The sequence below is a fragment of the Procambarus clarkii genome, chromosome 31 (assembly GCF_040958095.1).
Source record: "Procambarus clarkii isolate CNS0578487 chromosome 31, FALCON_Pclarkii_2.0, whole genome shotgun sequence".
Classification (NCBI taxonomy): Eukaryota; Metazoa; Arthropoda; class Malacostraca; order Decapoda; family Cambaridae; genus Procambarus; species Procambarus clarkii.
The window spans coordinates 15201566-15218964 of record NC_091180.1 but is presented as its reverse complement, the minus strand read 5'-3'; the positions used below and the strand labels follow the sequence as shown (position 1 = coordinate 15218964).

The 17399-nt window shown below is 39.8% G+C and overlaps 2 protein-coding genes across 3 annotated transcripts in view; one reads left to right on the top strand and one right to left on the bottom strand.

The window, feature by feature from the left end:
• Positions 1–12334, top strand: part of LOC123758656 (uncharacterized) — a 15862-nt gene extending 3528 nt beyond the window's left edge. Inside the window, exons 2-3 of the mRNA XM_045743185.2 lie at positions 3425–3593; positions 8238–12334. Coding sequence (XP_045599141.2) covers positions 3425–3593; positions 8238–9443 — 1375 coding nt within the window. The 3' untranslated portion in view covers positions 9444–12334. The remainder of the gene's footprint in view (positions 1–3424; positions 3594–8237) is intronic.
• Positions 12330–17399, bottom strand: part of LOC123758655 (uro-adherence factor A) — a 21340-nt gene continuing 16270 nt past the window's right edge. For both annotated transcript variants that reach the window (XR_011230071.1, XM_045743183.2), the window contains exon 7: positions 12330–13460. Coding sequence is in view for 1 of the 2 variants with exons in the window: in XM_045743183.2 (XP_045599139.2) it covers positions 13237–13460 (224 nt within the window). In the remaining variant the exon portion in view is untranslated. The remainder of the gene's footprint in view (positions 13461–17399) is intronic.

Here is a 17399-nt window from a genome sequence, read left to right as displayed (position 1 = left end):
AACAGAGGCTACAGTTAAGGATTGGCGCCCGGTCAATCCTCCCCGGCCAGGATTCGAACCCAGGCCAAATCGCTCACAAAGTGCGGGACAAGTGTTTTACCACTGTGCTCCATGGCACAGATACTTTACAAGATACGTGAACAATGGATATTATATTGTTATATATGTGATGTAGTTTACATGTTGAATGAGTATCCAGATCTCACTGTCCAAGAATTTCCCTGGGTTGCTGTGAAAGCTCAAAATGCTATACTACATTTCACTCTGTGAGGAAGCCATTTATGAATGGTACTTTGTTTTTTGCTTTTCTTGTTAGAAAAGCTTGTATGTTGGCAAAGATGAATGAGGTTATTCTGTTTGGGGATAGTTCGACTGGAAGACTTCTCTGGCAGGTCCATTATGTGTGGATATATCTGATTTGTTCTGACTAATATGTCAGCTGGGTTTGTCAGCTAACCCAGCTGACAATAATTGTTGTTGGGTTGTATGATTGTTGTCGGGTTGCTGCCTGTTGTAATTGTAGCTTGTGTTGTGAGGTGTAATTGTATCTTGTGATTCTGGTATGCAAGTGGGTCTTTCATCCAGTTTCATACATTCTCTCTGTTCCATCTTTTGAAACCACTTTCATCTGGGTATAAAAAATTATTAGAATTTCCTTCACAGCCATTTTCTTGTTTGCCACTCTTTATGTAGCATTTCATGCCTTTTACATGAAAGTATGGGCAGCCGAGGTCACAGCATTTTCTGACCTCGTGTGAGGTTTTGCACATGTCTGGATGAAAAAACCTACATGTTGGTCCAAATTAACATTTCCCTTTCCTAAGCATATTTAAACATTTTCTGGGATAATGGTACAGTAGCTGCATTCTAATCCCTTTCTATTTCTAGAATACTGTATCTATGTTTGCAAATGCTCTTTACATAGAATTTGCAAATGTCTGTCCTTCTGGTCTGTCTCTATTGAGGACTGTTGTAGTGTCCATATCTATCGAGCTGACAGTGCTGTCTGTTACACTTTCTAGTCTACTGTCATCAATATTCGGACATAGTGAATCAGAATTTACAACGTCCTGAATTTCTACTTCAGTTTCCTCCCTGTCTATAGCCTCGGCTTCTGTTCCATTATTATTTGTTTCCCATTCTTTCTGGATGGCTGGTAGGCGTAGGCTTTCAATTACGTAAATTTTTTGGTATTGTGTCACCCTTTTGTCATATCTATGTCAATGACAGATGAGAATATTACAAACCACATCATCAAATTTGCAGATGACACTAAGATTTATGGTAATGGGAAGTGAAAATTATATTGAAGCCATACAAAGAGATCTACATGAACTCGACAAAGGGTCAGAAGACTTTCAAATGCAAGACAAATGTAGAAAATAAAGAAATAGATTTAATATGGAAAAATGCAAGACCTTGCATGAGGGGCATAACAACCTATATCACAACTACCAAATCTGCAACATTATCTTGCAGCTGATTGATGAAGACAAGAACCATGGAGTCAAAATCCACCATTCACTGAAAGTTGCATAATAGGAGTAGCAGTAAAAAACAAAAAGGTAACCAAACCACAGGAATAATCAAGTGTACCTTTGACTTCAAGAAAAAGAAGGTAGTGATTCAACTATATAAATCTCTGGTGTGCCCTAACTTGGACTGTTGTATCCAAGCATGGAGACCTCATCTTCAGCAAGACATAGCTGCAATGAGGAAAGTGCAACACTGGGCAACAAAAATCATTCCAGAACTAAGTCGACTCATACCAGGAATGGTTGAGGGCCACAGGACTAACAACACTGCAAACCAGGTATGACAGGGTGGGTCAAAATCATCTCATCAAAACTTTTAAAATACTTGCTTGTACAGTACTGAGCAATTTTGAGGGTGTTGATCCAGACAATTTCTTTAAAAAGGTTAGATGTAACATAAACATTAAGCAATGGTTTCAAGCTCAACAAGCCACAGTGTAGGACTGAAAACAGGTGATGCTTTTCAGCCACATGTTTATAAACCCATGGAACCACCTACCTGCCAAAGCCATAAATGCTAAAACTCTGTTCAATTTTAAAATCCTGTTGGAAAAAATAATCAGGGCAAATTTGGTTAACTATCTTCTAACACTAAGGTTTCCTGTCCCCATTGAGCCCACTAGGATGTTAGTGGCCCTCAGGTAAATTCTGGTAAAGTCTGAAAAAAAGTTCATTTGTGGCTGACTAGTAAAAAACTTTTTGAGGTTATCTTGAGATAATTTCATGGCTTAGCGGGTAGGTGGCCTGGTCCTCAACCAGGCCTCCTTTTTGTTACACACCCCTAGAAAGCAGCCCGTAGCAGCTGTCTAACTCCCAGGTACCTATTTACTGCTAGGTAACAGGGGCATCAGGGTGAAAGAAACTCTGCCCATTTGTTTCCCTCTACTGTACACCGGGATCGAACCCAGAACTTCGGGACTACGAATCCGAAGTGCTGTCCACTCAGCTGTCAGGCCCCTATCGCTACATATACTGTAACAAGCAATTTTTGTGTATGTGCAATTTTCCACAGCATGCTGTATCAGGGTGATGCTTTTCCAAGAATGCGGTCACCTTTTCAAACATTCCCAACACTTTCCTGATCTCACTGGAAGAGGCAGCATCCTCCCTTACCTCCTCCTCCCCTTACTAATAACGCAAATTGTTGATGAGGACCTGCCATACTCCCTTGTGAGATCAGTCACACGGACATCACACTCATGCTTTGCTATAATTTCCTTCTTCAAATCCACAGTAATTGTGTCTTCCTCTTGACAACATTATCTCTAGCAAGCAGCTTCTTTGGCGACATCATGCATTACAAATTGTAGTCACAAAACCACAAAAAACAAACAAAAGAAAAGCGTAAATAAATGCAGAGGGATGCTTGTCGTGCACGATACAACAACAACACTGGCGTCGGAGGCGTCCGAGAATTTGCAAGAACCCGCGAGACGCTAGGAAGCACCATGTGGTTTTGCTCGTTAATAGAGGTGAAGCTCGTCAATAGAGACAAATTTGCTGCAAGTGGCTCGCTCGTTACTTGAAATGCTCGTAAATAGAGCCGCTCGTTAATCGAGGTGCCACTGTGTGTGTTTGTGTGTGTGATGTTATTTCTTCACTTACTTCCTATTTAGTATTGTGTTTAACCCATTAAACTGAAAATAATTAATGTAATTATTTTGTTATGCCCAAAACACTGTGTATACATAGTGGTTTTATTAAATGTATGTACTTTATAACAATCAGTTAACCACTGTACCTTCTGTATATTTTTAAATATACAGAACAGGGTTTTAATAATTGATACAGAGTATGTCCATTTAATAAGGCCAACTAACATGCAAAGTGTTTCAGGCATTACTGTACCCACCTTTGTTAAAAAAGACAAAACATTTCACACACTGTAGGATGAGTGCAGGACACAGCAGACTTAGCCTGCTAGTGGCTGTGGTGATGGCAGTGCTGGGGAAGGGTGACGGAGAGGTGCTGACTGGAGAAATAGACGTCGCCCCAGATTCACTGCAGTGCCAACAAAAAGGGCCGACTCTCACGTGTGATGCCAAGGATGGTACCATGGTCAGTAGTAGTGCTACTTACCAAGTTAACATACTGTCAGTATTAAATATGCAACATGATCTTCAACTTGTCCTATAGTGTGAAGTGTAGGCTACCTAGTCACCATATACTTATTCAGTTTCCCAAGCACAGTATAGTCACTGACCTGCTTTCCTAAGTAACAGCGTAGTCAGTAGCTGGGTATGTTCAACCTCTCCTCTCACTTAATATACATAATATAATAGTATAATTAGTGAATTATACTGTACATACTGTACTAATATTTTATATTATTGACCAAAGCATCAAAATTATGGAGCTTTACGGAAATCAAAAGCATCATAATGCTGATGCTACCTTCGGCTAACAAGTATCAGCCCCAATAGGTTCAAAGACTTCTGCTTAGTAAACATTATGTTAAATGCTACCATTATGATTGTTCTCATGTAATGCAGTTGTGTGGGGGAACTCCAAGCCCTCCATACTGTATGGCTTTTTGTCCCTTAATTTGGTTATGAGGATCAGGTTTCTCTGGTTGCAGTCTCTCTCATGTGATGCCAAGTGAGTGCATCTTTTCTGTGGAGTCATTTGGTTTTTGAGGCTTGTTTTATCAGACGTCATTCCTCACTCTCTTACTAAGGTGCTGCTCACAGATGGCTGCAGGTGACTTTAGCATCCCATGAGGTCACTGTTCTGTAGCCCTCACGCCCTTCAGTTCTGCTCCGAGCTATTTCTCCCCTATATAAGCAGGGTAGTGAGTCAGTCAAATCTATCTTTGACCTCCTAACCTCGACAAGTTTGGTTTTAACACCTGTGTCGCCTTGGAATAAGTAACATACTCCCAAGTTCTTCACTTCAGCCTGGGTAGCATACATGTTCATAACTTTCACATTCACAGATACCCTTGTGTTTTCTTATTTTGATGACGTTTCCTTTTCAGGTTCACACCTTTTCTGGGGTTGTGCAGCAACCCTCCATACAAGGGTTCCTTGTGTGAGGTGCCATGGTGAGGAAGCCTCTGAAGAGCCACTCATGGTTAAGCCCCAGAAATAGAGCATATAGGAATACTGAAATGCCCATTTTTTGGGACTCCTTGCTCAGTGGCTCCCTATTTTACACAGCATTTTACCTGCTAACCCATGCATTCTTAAGATTTGCTCAGGTTACAGAGTGAAGGGGTCCCCCTTGTTGGAGGAGTTGATTACAGCAGCCACACACCGAGTGAGCGTGTTTAGTGGCTTTGCAAGAATATACCACTTAAGTCACCAATGTATGTACCTTCATAACCCATTGTACCTTCTTATATACAGTATATAAATAAATGAAAGTGGCAAGATGGTATTTGATTTTTTTTTTTTAAGATTCAGCCACGGAACAAAAGTTCCAAGCAGCACGGGCTATGGTGAGCCCTTAGGGGACTTTTTCAGTTGTTTTGGGTAATTCTGTTTTCCAATATTTCTTGAATGGTTTTGGTTTAATTTGTATTTCTTCATTCTGTTATGAGTGCTTTACTTTTTGTTCACTGTTGTTTCTCTGTGGAAGCTTGTTTCCGTTTGTTAGAATATTTACGGTCACTTAAGCTTATCAGTAAGCCTCTTTTGTCTGTACTGTTGGCTATACACTCTACGTTAGATCATCCATCAAGGCATATTGGAAATGCATTTATTTATTTTTCCTGTCAGTAACCAAACTGTTGCTGTTAAATTTATTAAATACCTTCTCACAGTGTATGTTTATTAAACACTTAGTTTAATAATGAAGTCATTAACACAATGAAGAAATTAGTTCTTCATTGTTTGTAAAACTAAGGTGTAGAGAATTATCATTCAGTCGATTGTTATTTGTTAGTTTTACGTCGACCTGTCACAGGCTACCTCCAGACTCTCTCTCCAATATATATTACTACTATTACTATCCGCTATTTTTCAACCTCAAATTTGGGAAACTGAATATTCCTAAAGATAATATTTTGGTGATGAATTGTCAAGAAAGCCTCTGATATTTATGTTTAGGGATTGTATAATGACAATTACTAGGTTTTTATTCTCTACTTTTATTTCAAATGTGTCAACAATATCCTCTGAGGATTTGAACAGTTCTGTGTAGTAAAGTCTTTAACATACAAGCCTATTGTTCCAAGCCTTCTCTACTCAATCACATCTACAGTACAGTATAATATTTCCTCATATCCAAGTCTATTGTGAACTCAGCTTTCACCAATGTTCCCTTGTCCTACCTCCTTTCAGTATAAATTAGCTGCCCATGTCCATTCCTCTCAATATCTTCTATGTGGTGGTTATCTGAAGGATCATATCTCCCATCTGTAATTTCTGAAGTTTACTTTTGTGCTTCACATGGTGTGGGTTCCATGCCAATACTGCAACCTCCACTATATGGACTTTAAAGCCTTTCTGTATATTTTGGGCCGTGGACAATGATAGTTTTCCAGGCTTGACACACTTCATTGATACTTGAAACCCTTTTAGTCTAGATTTTTAAATGCTGTTTTTATGTTTGCAAACTTCCCACATCCTGATGACAGTCTAATAATAATATCTGGTAACACTTTACTTATAGGAAGTATACAGGATCATATTACAGAGGATGCTTAGCAGGTACAGTAATTTTATATTTTATAAAACCCATTAATTATGACACAACATTTTGAGCCATTTTGTGTATTAGTCTTTTCTGAGGAATTGAAACAAATGCTTTCTGGCAGTCTACCCATTCTTTGATACTCGTACCTTATTTTAGTGACCCTCTCACATAATTCAATAAAGTTTGTTAGGCATTACTTTCCCCTCATTGAAGCTAGTTGTGCCTCATACAGTTTTTTGTTCTATCTTCATGTTTGTTGACTTTTTCCAATATTTTGCATGGAATGCATGTTAGTGACACTGTTCTATGGTTTAGTGCTTCAGGCCTGTCACCTTTATTAAATATTGGAACTTTTTTTTTCAGTATTCTGAAAGTTCTTTTTAGTGTTACTGTATGCTACAGCTCTAGTTAATGTGCAGCACACAATCCCTGCAGTGATGTCCAATTTGGCGTGGCTGCTTTTGCTACATCCAGTTACTCCAGGCAACATTTTACCATTTCTACAGTAACTTCAATTCTGATTAGTTTTTTTCTGGCCTCCTGTTGTCATTCCTCCTTGGACACCAATTTGGTTCTGGTTTGTAGGCCTCCTGGAACCTAATGTTGAGTTATTCACACAGTCACTCTCCAAGCATGTTCTTCCCTGCACAGGCTGATCATATGACTCTCCGTATAAGGCTATGCAACAGCCTAGGATGGTCCTTTGCTTTTGTTGTATAATTGTTTCAAAACTGCTGCTGCTGTTTACATTTCTAGCCTTCTTAAAGGACTCCCTATTTACTTTTATACCCATGTCCCAATAATTTTCTGTCTTTTATGTTTTCTCTTTTCTAATTACTCTGTTGAACCATGCTGTTCCCTCATCCACTTCCCTCCTTGAAGGAAGAAACTTCTCCATTGCTTTAATGCATTACCGAGTTACAAATTCAATCATCTTATCACAGACTTTCCTTCCAATTCAGGCTCCTACTGAACCAATGAGCATTCTGGAGATAGGTATTAACCCTCCTGTAGAATCTTCTGGAATCACACACACACTATGTCGTTTCATGGTTCGATTCCCTCTTTCAGCTCTAGACTATAACAAAACACAGGAACGTAATCTGTTATCTCATTTATTATGTTCACTACACCATCTTCCTTTTAGATAAACACCAGGTCTAGGGCAGCTAGGGCCGCTCCAAGCAACAGCCTGGTGGACCAAACTCTCACAAGTCAAGCCTGGCCTCGGGCCGGGCTTGGGGAGTAGAAGAACTCCCAGAACCCCATCAACCAGGTATCAACCAGATTCCCAACTCTTTCTCTTGTTGGCTTCTTGATATGATGCCACATGAAGTGTTTGTTTGTTGTGTCCACTAATCTTGCCCTCCATGTTATCATCATCTCCACGAAGATTCTTTGTTGACAAGTCTATTTCTCTTTGGGATTTTATCAGAGTACTAGGATCTTCCTATGACACTGTGGCTGCTTTTTTATTATCTTCAAGTATGTTTTAGTTGTAGTGGCATTGGCAGCTGGCAACTGCAGCTGTACTTTATTAACTTATTTCTGATTAAAAAAATTACTTGGGATTTTCTGCTTAGACATTATACAGGTCTTTTCTGTAACATTAACTGCCTTTCACAAGCAAAATTTGGGTACCTAAGTTATAGCATGTCTTTCATGCAGCGAGGTCTTCCACATTTCTGGGTAAACATACCAACAGTTTACTCCCAAGTGATGTTCTCTTTTTTAAAACATTCCCTTTTTTTATTGGCTATACTGTATTTCTATCTGCATAGTCCTTCACCTTAGTACCAGTATTTACTTATATTGACCATTATGGTAGCTTTGTGACATTCTACATTCTGCTATCATTACCTCTGTTTGGCTGTGCTGTTTCCACTTCTCTTTTCCATGTGAGAACTGTTGTGATAGGTTGACAGGTCAATCACTGCTAAGGGGTCTTCACTCTCCTGCATCTGACCCTAACCAACATGATCTAACTCATCCCTAGATAACACATGCTAATTTAGTGCTCTATAATCAACATGATTACTGTAACTAATTCTTCTGGCCACACAGATATTTAATTTGCGGACCGACCCAAAAACAGATGTGAAGAAGGTGTTCCTCTACAATGCCAGAGAGGTGAAGGTGTGGTCGAGCGTGTGTGTGGACCTAGTGGTGAGGCATGCTGGCCGAGTAATGGTGATTGATGATGTGGCAGATTTTGGAAGAAACTACACAAACTGCAGCATGAACATGTGGCTGTACAGATCTTTACTGGCTAGTGTACCCCCAGCTGTCCACCACCTACATGCTGAATACTCCAAACTTGAGAAGGTGATGTTTGAGGAGCTCAGCGGGGACCTCACATTTATATCTTGTCATATTGACCAATTATTGGTAAATCAAATAGTGAAACACCACACCCTTACCTTCCACAGCTCTATCATACACTCCCTTGTGCGACTGCATTTGGGAGATGGCACCAGACTGTATCTGCACAACACTACCATTGATGAGCAACATTCGCAAGCCTTGATGGTTAGCAGCGGAGTATCTGTCCACCTGAGTGGAGAACATGGGACAAAAACACTGCAAAATACAGTCCTTCAACCTGGTGCTGTGGTGAATACCAGCCCATACCAAGGTGAAGTGAGGATGGTAGTGGTAGATGAATCAGGCTGGCCACCAACACAATGCAATAAGACTCAAAATGCACAAGACTCCTCTGTTAGTACGGTGTACATCTGTGTGATAGTGGTGATGGTAGTGCTTCTGCTGCCTGGGAATGTGTATATGTTTGTGCTATTAGCAAAGAGGAAGCTTCAGACTAAGCCACCAGACAAGAGAACCACAACTCTTGAAACAGTTCACCAAAATAAAAATCTCAAGGATGAAGAACAACAACATAACACTACCACAGAAACACAACAATTAAACAAAACAAATAAAAACGAAAATCTAGCAACAACAGCAGCAGCAGTGGAGATGGGTGGCATCAGCCCTGCTCTTCCAGAAACACACTTGCCTACAGCAAGTGAGCCTCTCCTATCTCAGTTCACGCATCAACACCATGCACCATCTCAAGAGAAAACAGAGCACCATAACTATTCAAAATGCAGTGGCACTGATTCTAATCCTACTTTATTAAGACAACTTATAAATGCATCATATAAAGCAACAGTGAAAAGTGTTGATCATGTTCTATCTTCTCAAAAGAAAGTGAACACAATAGAATATGGAGAGGAGGTGACAGAAACAACAAATATTCTAAAATCTTAACCCTTGAACAGCAGCTATGGAGAAATGGTCATAGAATTTTGTGCTAGAATTTTTTGGAATTCTATGCACAAAAAAATTATAGAATTCCCAAAAATAATTTTTCATGATAGGATTATTAATTTGTATGCAAAATGTAAGAAAAACAATACGTGAATATGTACCTTTTCATTGGGTGGAGGTGCTCAGCAAGGCGGCATCTGGCACATGTCAACATCTGCTGCTTGACTCTGACGATGCTTCCTGTTTTATCCTCGGATGTTTCACCAATTGTTTTTATCACTTGTTTTCCTTTACTTACATCCACAGACGACTATTATATCCATATTTGTATCATACATGACCCAGACCCCATTTCCAGACCGAGACAATAATTGGTTAAATCGACATATAACTCTGTATGTAAGTCAAACAAACTCTGTATTGTTTAAATTGTATATATGCCTCCTATTTCTTATATACACATCAATGACTTACCAAATGTCTCTAACATGCTTAAACCTATACTATTTGCTGACGATCCTACCCTCATCTATTCACATCCCAACTCACACACACACTAAATAATATTGTAAATAACGAAGAATAAATGTCCACTCATGGATGTCGACCAAGAAACTCGCACTAAACATAGAAAAGACCTACTACATTTTATATGGAAGTAAATCATCAAACCAAATTCAACTTCAGATTGACAATGATAACATCAGCAATAAAAATAATGAAAAGTTCCTTGACCCATACATAGACAAGAGACTAAACTTCAGCACCTACATACAACACAGCCAAAAGTCTCAAAAACTGCCAGTATACTCTCTAAAAGGGATATGTTCCCCACTCTGTGCTACTCTCCTTATACTACTCGCTAATCTATCCCTATCTTACACACAGTATCTGTGCATGGGGTTCAACCACTGCAAATTACCTCAAGCCCATCATCACCCAGAAAAAGCCTGCTAGCAAAACCATAACAAAATTCTCTTTTCAGACAACACACAGCCCCTCTGTTTAAGTCTTTAAACATGCTAAACATAAATTCACTCCACACATTCTCCTGTGCTATTTACATGCACAAAAACTTGTTCCTAAATCCTAATCCTGATCTGAAACTCTTCCTTGATAGGTGTAATAGAACCCATAAACACCACACCAGAAATAAATATCTCTTTGAAATCCCCAAAGTCAAACAAAATCTGTGCAAACACTATGCAAATAAAAGGCCCCAGTCTATGGAACTCGCTTCCTAATGAATTAAAAAATTGTTCAACCTATACCGTGTTCAAAAGTAAAACCAAAACCTACCTAATTTCATCCTCAGTTTCCTACCTTGTGCTTCAAATACCTCATCCACCTGTTGACTACCCACCTACCTGTTGAAGATTCCAGGGATCAATGTTCCACAACCTGATCTCAGACCAGGCCTCCTGGTTGCTGGTCTGATCCACCAAGCTGTTTGGTGTGGCTGCTCGCAGCCTGACATGAGTCACAGACTGGTTGATCTGGTATCATTTGAAGGTGCTTGTAGAGTTCTTTGATGTTGATTTTGTTTTCTATCAGTGTGCCTATTGCATCTCTGCTCTTCACTGGGTCCATTTTGCACAGCCTGCCAAGACTTCTGGTCTCATGTGGTCTTATTTCTGTATAGATTTGGGACCAGTCCTTCTAATATTTTCCAAGTGTAATTTATTATGTATCTCTTTTTGCCTGTGTTCTAGGAAATTCAAATTTAAAATTTTTAGGCACTCCTAAAAATCAAGATGTATTATTGAGTGAATTCTAGTGGTAAATGATTTTTGCATGCTCTCCAGGCCAGCAATTTCTCTAGCTTTAAATGGGCTGTTAGTGTGTAACACTATTCCACTCTAGAGCATGAATTTTTGCACATTGCACCAATGCACAGAATTTTTGCACATCACACCCACATAAGAACTTTTTGCATATTGCACCCACCCACATACATTTTGTACAATGCTCCCACACATGAACTTTTTGTATATCACCGACTCAAGGTATACTGCTGACTAGCTAGATAGACCAAAAGACACTGGGAATGAATTGAGAAAAATAGCCCCCCTGGAACTAGGAACCAAGGACACCTTATCAACAATCAATGTGGCATCCCAAGAGTTGTATAAAGAATAGCAGACTGCCACAACCGGGCCCGACAAAAGATACACCTCCGTCTGAACAAACTAAGAGACAAGAACCACCCCTCTGGAAGCCAGAGGGGTGGTTCTCCTCCAAGAAGAAGGATGCCACATCCTTCTCACATCTGGCATTTGGCACTGACAGTCAGTGCCAAATGCCAGAGGTTATACCTAGCCAGCGAGACGACAGACAAGTGAGAAACCAAGAGACCCGCCCCCTAGTGGGCCATGCTAATGGCAAAAATCTAAAGTGGGGGTGGGTGGGTTCAGAAGAGCCAAAAACAGTGCTGAGTTAGCCATCATAGAGCCATAGAGATCAACCCTGCCATCAGGAACCCCAGGAGCAACAGCTGAACCAGAGGAAAGAGAATGTAAAAATACTAGCTGACTACAACCAGTCCAGCCAAAAAGCAGCCACCAAGAGAGCACTGTGACCGGGAAGGAGGGCCATGAAGGACAGAAGCTTCCAGGTACAACCCAACACAACGTAAACCACCTGAAGGCATCTGAACACCACACAAAGCCAACAAAAGGATGTGATGTCAACTGCCCGCTACGTGGAGATGGGACAGAAATTGGGAGATAACGGCCACAGAATGATGGATACGTGAGTTGTACTGTACTGAGAGTCAACTCCAACAAACAAGAACCCAAAAGATGATCCACATGCAATTGTGATTCAGATAAGAACTATCAATACTAACTTACCTCTATATAGTTTTTGGGTAATAAACTGTTTGTAGAAAATTTGATATTTATTACTGTAATTACCTTAAATATCAAAAGCATTATGTACAATGTCACCAATATCTTCAGAAAAAATTACAAAACCAGTAGCATTTTATAAATGCCATCAAGAGATTCCAATACACCTGATGGGTTAGATTGGTTATTTTATACAGGTACTAGCAGTGCCTAGGTCTCTCGCCTGAGTCTGTGTGTCTGTCTCTTCCCCCTCTCTCCCTCAAATTCTTTCCCCCATACTGCTCTCTTTCCCTCCCTCCAATTTTCTCTCCCTTCTGTCTTCCCATTCTCTCCTTCCTTCCCTTCCTCTCCCTATACTTTTCTCTTTAACTCTCTCCTGTTAATTCTCCCCTCTCTCTATTGTTCTCTGTCTCCCTCCCTCTCGCCCTCTTCCTCCCCCCCCCTCTCCCGCTCTGAACATGCAATATATGTGCCTAGCAAGCACACAACATAATCACAACATTAGTCTTACTATTGTTACCCTGATGTAATGTTGTAGTTACATTGTGTGATGAACATCTGAAAATCAGTTAAAAGCTGTCTCAAAACCACCCTTTTGGACTTCATAGGAGTCATTGTTTGTTGCAATAGGAGCCAATCCTACTTAATGAGGGGTAATGGGGGGGTTGACCGTGACCTCCCCTATGACATCCCCATAGAATCACAAACCACTGTGGGAAGTTGTGTGCGCCTACCCACAAACCTCTAACCTTGGATATTCTTTTGGACAGACTCATTCCTTTACAGATATAGATTTAGCTCAAAATTAGCTATGAAGTCTGGCCATGTCCAGATTAAATGTAGCTACCTGCCAGTATTATTCGGCAAGTTCGTCTAGGTTTGTCCCAAAATCTATCATCATTAAGACTCACCGCCACGACAGCCACCAGCATTGGACACATTTATCAAGGTTTGTTCTGAAATCTGACTACAAAGAGACCAAACGTCACAATCACAGCCAGCGCTGTCATTACTCCAATTGTAGGCAGCAACCAGTCCGGGGAGGAATCTGGTAATGACTCTGAACTGGTTGATAAAGAACGCTCTTGTTTGACATTTTGTTTTTGTAGCAGAGGTCTCCTAGGGAAGCAACAGTGTGAGTGATCTGTGCTTTCTTCGTACTTCACATCTGAAAGTGAATAAAACATTTTTTATATCTTAAAACCCTTCTTGAGCTGATTCATTACCTACAAATTAGAAAAGATTATATATAGGTATAAGAAAACAATAAAAGAATCAAATCACAGAAAATTAAGCAATACCATATTCTATCAGTCCTCCTCAGCACCAAGCTACCACTTCATAACACCAGGTGTACAATGCTCCTCGTCACAATGTTATACACATTAGACACACATTTACTCCATACAAACTGCCTTGTTCCTTACCATATCTCACATGTTACCCACACTTCCTGTTTCCTCACACACTCGCCACGACCCGCTACCTTCTTTCACTGAAATACACTCTTCACCAGTCTGCCGTCACGCATGCCTTCAACCAACCTCTCTTCTCAAATAAAGCATCACATTTTGATGTAAAAATACCCAAAAAACAAAATATGATATACTGTACTACAAATCTTAGGGACTCACTAGCATTCATGTTTTCTGTGCTTGGGTTTATTGGTTAGGTTAGGTTCCAGTAATTTAGTACTGTATATCATTTTTTTGTCCATTGTGAACCTTGAGAGGACAGGCTGCTTTAACATATTCAAACCATCTTGATTGGCTCTCCTCAGTCACACTGCTTATTGACTGTTGCATTTGCCATTTCCCCATACTTTCACATGTCTCTTAGATTATTCATTTCAACTGTTCTAACTGTTGATTTTTCCCATATTCATTCCACACCATCAATTTGCAAATGATACAAGAGTCAAATACCACTCTTTCATGCAGATCTTTGGCTATATTCCTTTCACTCTTGTTTTTCATAACCAGGGCATTCATTGCACCAGGCCCTTGCCTTTCCTCACTCACCCTACTTCAAACTTCAATTACACAAATACTTCTCTTTAGTAATTGCTCATCACAGCTATTGACCACATCCAGTACTTCACCATTCACATTGACCTCATACACACAATGTCCTCCTCAGCACAACCGGCAGTCCTGTGGTGCAGTGGTCAGTGCAGCCAGTGTATACCCAAAAGGTACCGAGTTTGATTCCCATACAGGATGTAGTAGTTTAGGCCCATTTCCTTTTACTAGATGCCTTTGGTTCACTTAGCAGTAAATATGTACCTAAGAGTTAGGCAACTGTTGTGGGTTGTATCATGGGGAAGGTCACTTGTTTGGTCAAGGATAACCTCAATAAGCCTTACATTGATTTCTATCCCTGATAACTGGAAAGCATAACTTTACTTTTATTTACTTCCACTTAACTTTTCCCTCACACACCTCCTGCTTGATACCTGCTTGGTGTTCTGGGAGTTCTTCTACTCCCCAATCCCTGCCTGAGGCCAGGCTTGACTTGTGAGAGTTTGGTCCACCAGGCTGTTGCTTGGAGCGGCCTGCAGGCCCACATATCCACCACAGCCCGGTTGGTCCAGCACTCCTTGGAGAAAACTATCCCGTTTTCTCTTGAAGACGTCCATGGTTGTTCTGGCAATACCTCAAGATCATCTTCAACTAGTCTACATAGCCTTCTGTTATTCTGATGAATGAACAATATATGCATAGTGTACTTACTTATTACTCACATTAGGCCTATACACTAGGTTTACCCCCCTAACACACTTATATTTACCCCTTACATGACCTCATCCATTTACATTGCAAGGTCATGAGCTTTTAAACCGCTCATAATCCTGAAGTACACTCAAATTAATATAAAACTGCTCACTCGTAACAACATTTAACTACAGGCATACCTCAGTTTAAGAGTTTAATTGGTTCCTGGAGACGCCTCGTATTCCGAAAACTCGCATTCCGAAGCTAATTTCCCCATAAGAAATAAAGGGAAATGAATTAATCCGTTCCTGACTACCCCAAAAACCCCACATCAAACTAAATTTTTATACCTAATTCATCTAAATAAACCTACAAAACTATGTTCAAGTTATTACTTACCTTGCTGTTGAATGCTGTAGGTGTATGGAAGATGGTGAGGAGGTGGGAGGAAGAGAGGAGTTACTGTTTGGAAGGGGAGTCCCCTTCCATTATCACGTCAGGCAGTGAGGACTTCACTGGTATGCACACACTGCCACATTTTGCCTGCATACCACTAGGACTTGCTTGTTTTACTAAGAATTTGTCTAATGACACTTGTTTTTCCCTACATTTTAACACTTGTCTGTAGTAAGACATCACATTGTCATTTAAAAGGTCAATGCAACGGCCTGCTACAGCTTTATCTGGGTGAGTTTTTTCAACAAAACTTTGCAGTTCTTCCCATACTTCACACATTTTCTTAATCAAGAAGGGACATCCTCTACTGCCTCTACTCACAGCTATTTTCTTAGGTTGAACCTTACCAATGGGTTTCTTGAGATCCATGGCAAGATATATAATGACAACTTTTATGCTCAAATGGCCAAAAAAACGATAAAAAACTGTAAATCCTTGTGAAGAATTCAGGTGGGATAGTCACTGGACATGAGACACTGGTAAACTGAGGCGCAATCGCCATGCCACCACGCGCCAGTCGGCCTGTACACGTATCAACAAACTCGCGTCCCGAGGTAACCCTCGCCTTCCGAGACATATTTTTGGAGTAAATCCTGCTCGTCTTCCGAAAAACTCGCATACAGGGACACTCGCATTCGAGGTACCACTGTACAGTATTACACCTGGTACTGCTATCTGAATAGAAACTGGAAGCAGCATTTATCAGCACTCTGCTAACTCCATACATACTCATCACACTCCTAAGTCACCATCAATTAACTTTGTGAAGTGCTTTCTTCCAAGTTCTCTTTACAATCTTTCATGTGGCCTTAGTATTTATATTAAAATAGCTTATACTGATCTCCACACCCTCTTTTACCAGAGAAGCCACCTTGCTCATCACTGATAATTTATAAATTAGTTTACTGTGCTCATCCAATCACTTTCCTGCCATTCACGCCCACTACACAGTAAACTAATGTCACTATCATTCTTATATTTGCAATGTTCTTCATTGTTTTTATACAGTGGTATAATTGCAGGACTTTTCCAATCGTCTCTTACAGTATCACAGTTTGGTTTAAACACCAAGTTAGTGTGTGGCACTAACACAAGGTTATAAAAGAATGAGAAACTGCTTAGTGGTCACCCATCCCACGAATCTGAAAATAAAGGCATTAACAATGTCTCGGTCTGTCCTGGATCATTACTAAGTCATGTAATTGTCCAGGATAGACCGAAACGTTGTCAATTCCATTATTTTCAGATTTATGGGTTGGGTAACTACCAGCGGTTCCTCATTATTTTATAGCTTTGTGTAATTCCACACAGTAACTTGGTATTTGGAACCAAATATTTCTTATATATATCTACGATACATTGGTTTATTGTCCATTTCTCCAAGATTACTATGAACTCAACTTCTCGACTTTTATTCATTTACTTCTTGGATTTTTGAGATGTGCTCAGCCTTTCATTACTAAGCTTATCTTCCATAACAGCAACTTGTGATCAGAAGACTTCAAAATATTTCTCTTGCTGCTCTCAATTTACACATTGTTAAATAGTCAATTAACCTCTTTTTTTTTGTGCAATTTCATTATTAATCCTTGTACCATGTATAATTATGAATATTCAAATGTTTAAAATATGTATTAATAATACATAACTGTGTTCATTGAATAAATCTTTCAATCTATAGAACATAATTTATTTAAAGGACACTATTACCACTCATTATGTTGTTCTTGGGACCTATTCCCACTCTACCATTAAGATCTCCCATTACAATTATTCACTAATTCTTAGGAATTATTCTGCTTACAATTTTTAAGTTAACCCTCACCAAAAACAAAAAAATTCTCACTTTTGCTGTCACAGCATATATGAACTAACAATTACCATTACCTTCAAGCTTTCAAACTTGAAATTCACACTCAAAAACATCTTGAACTGCA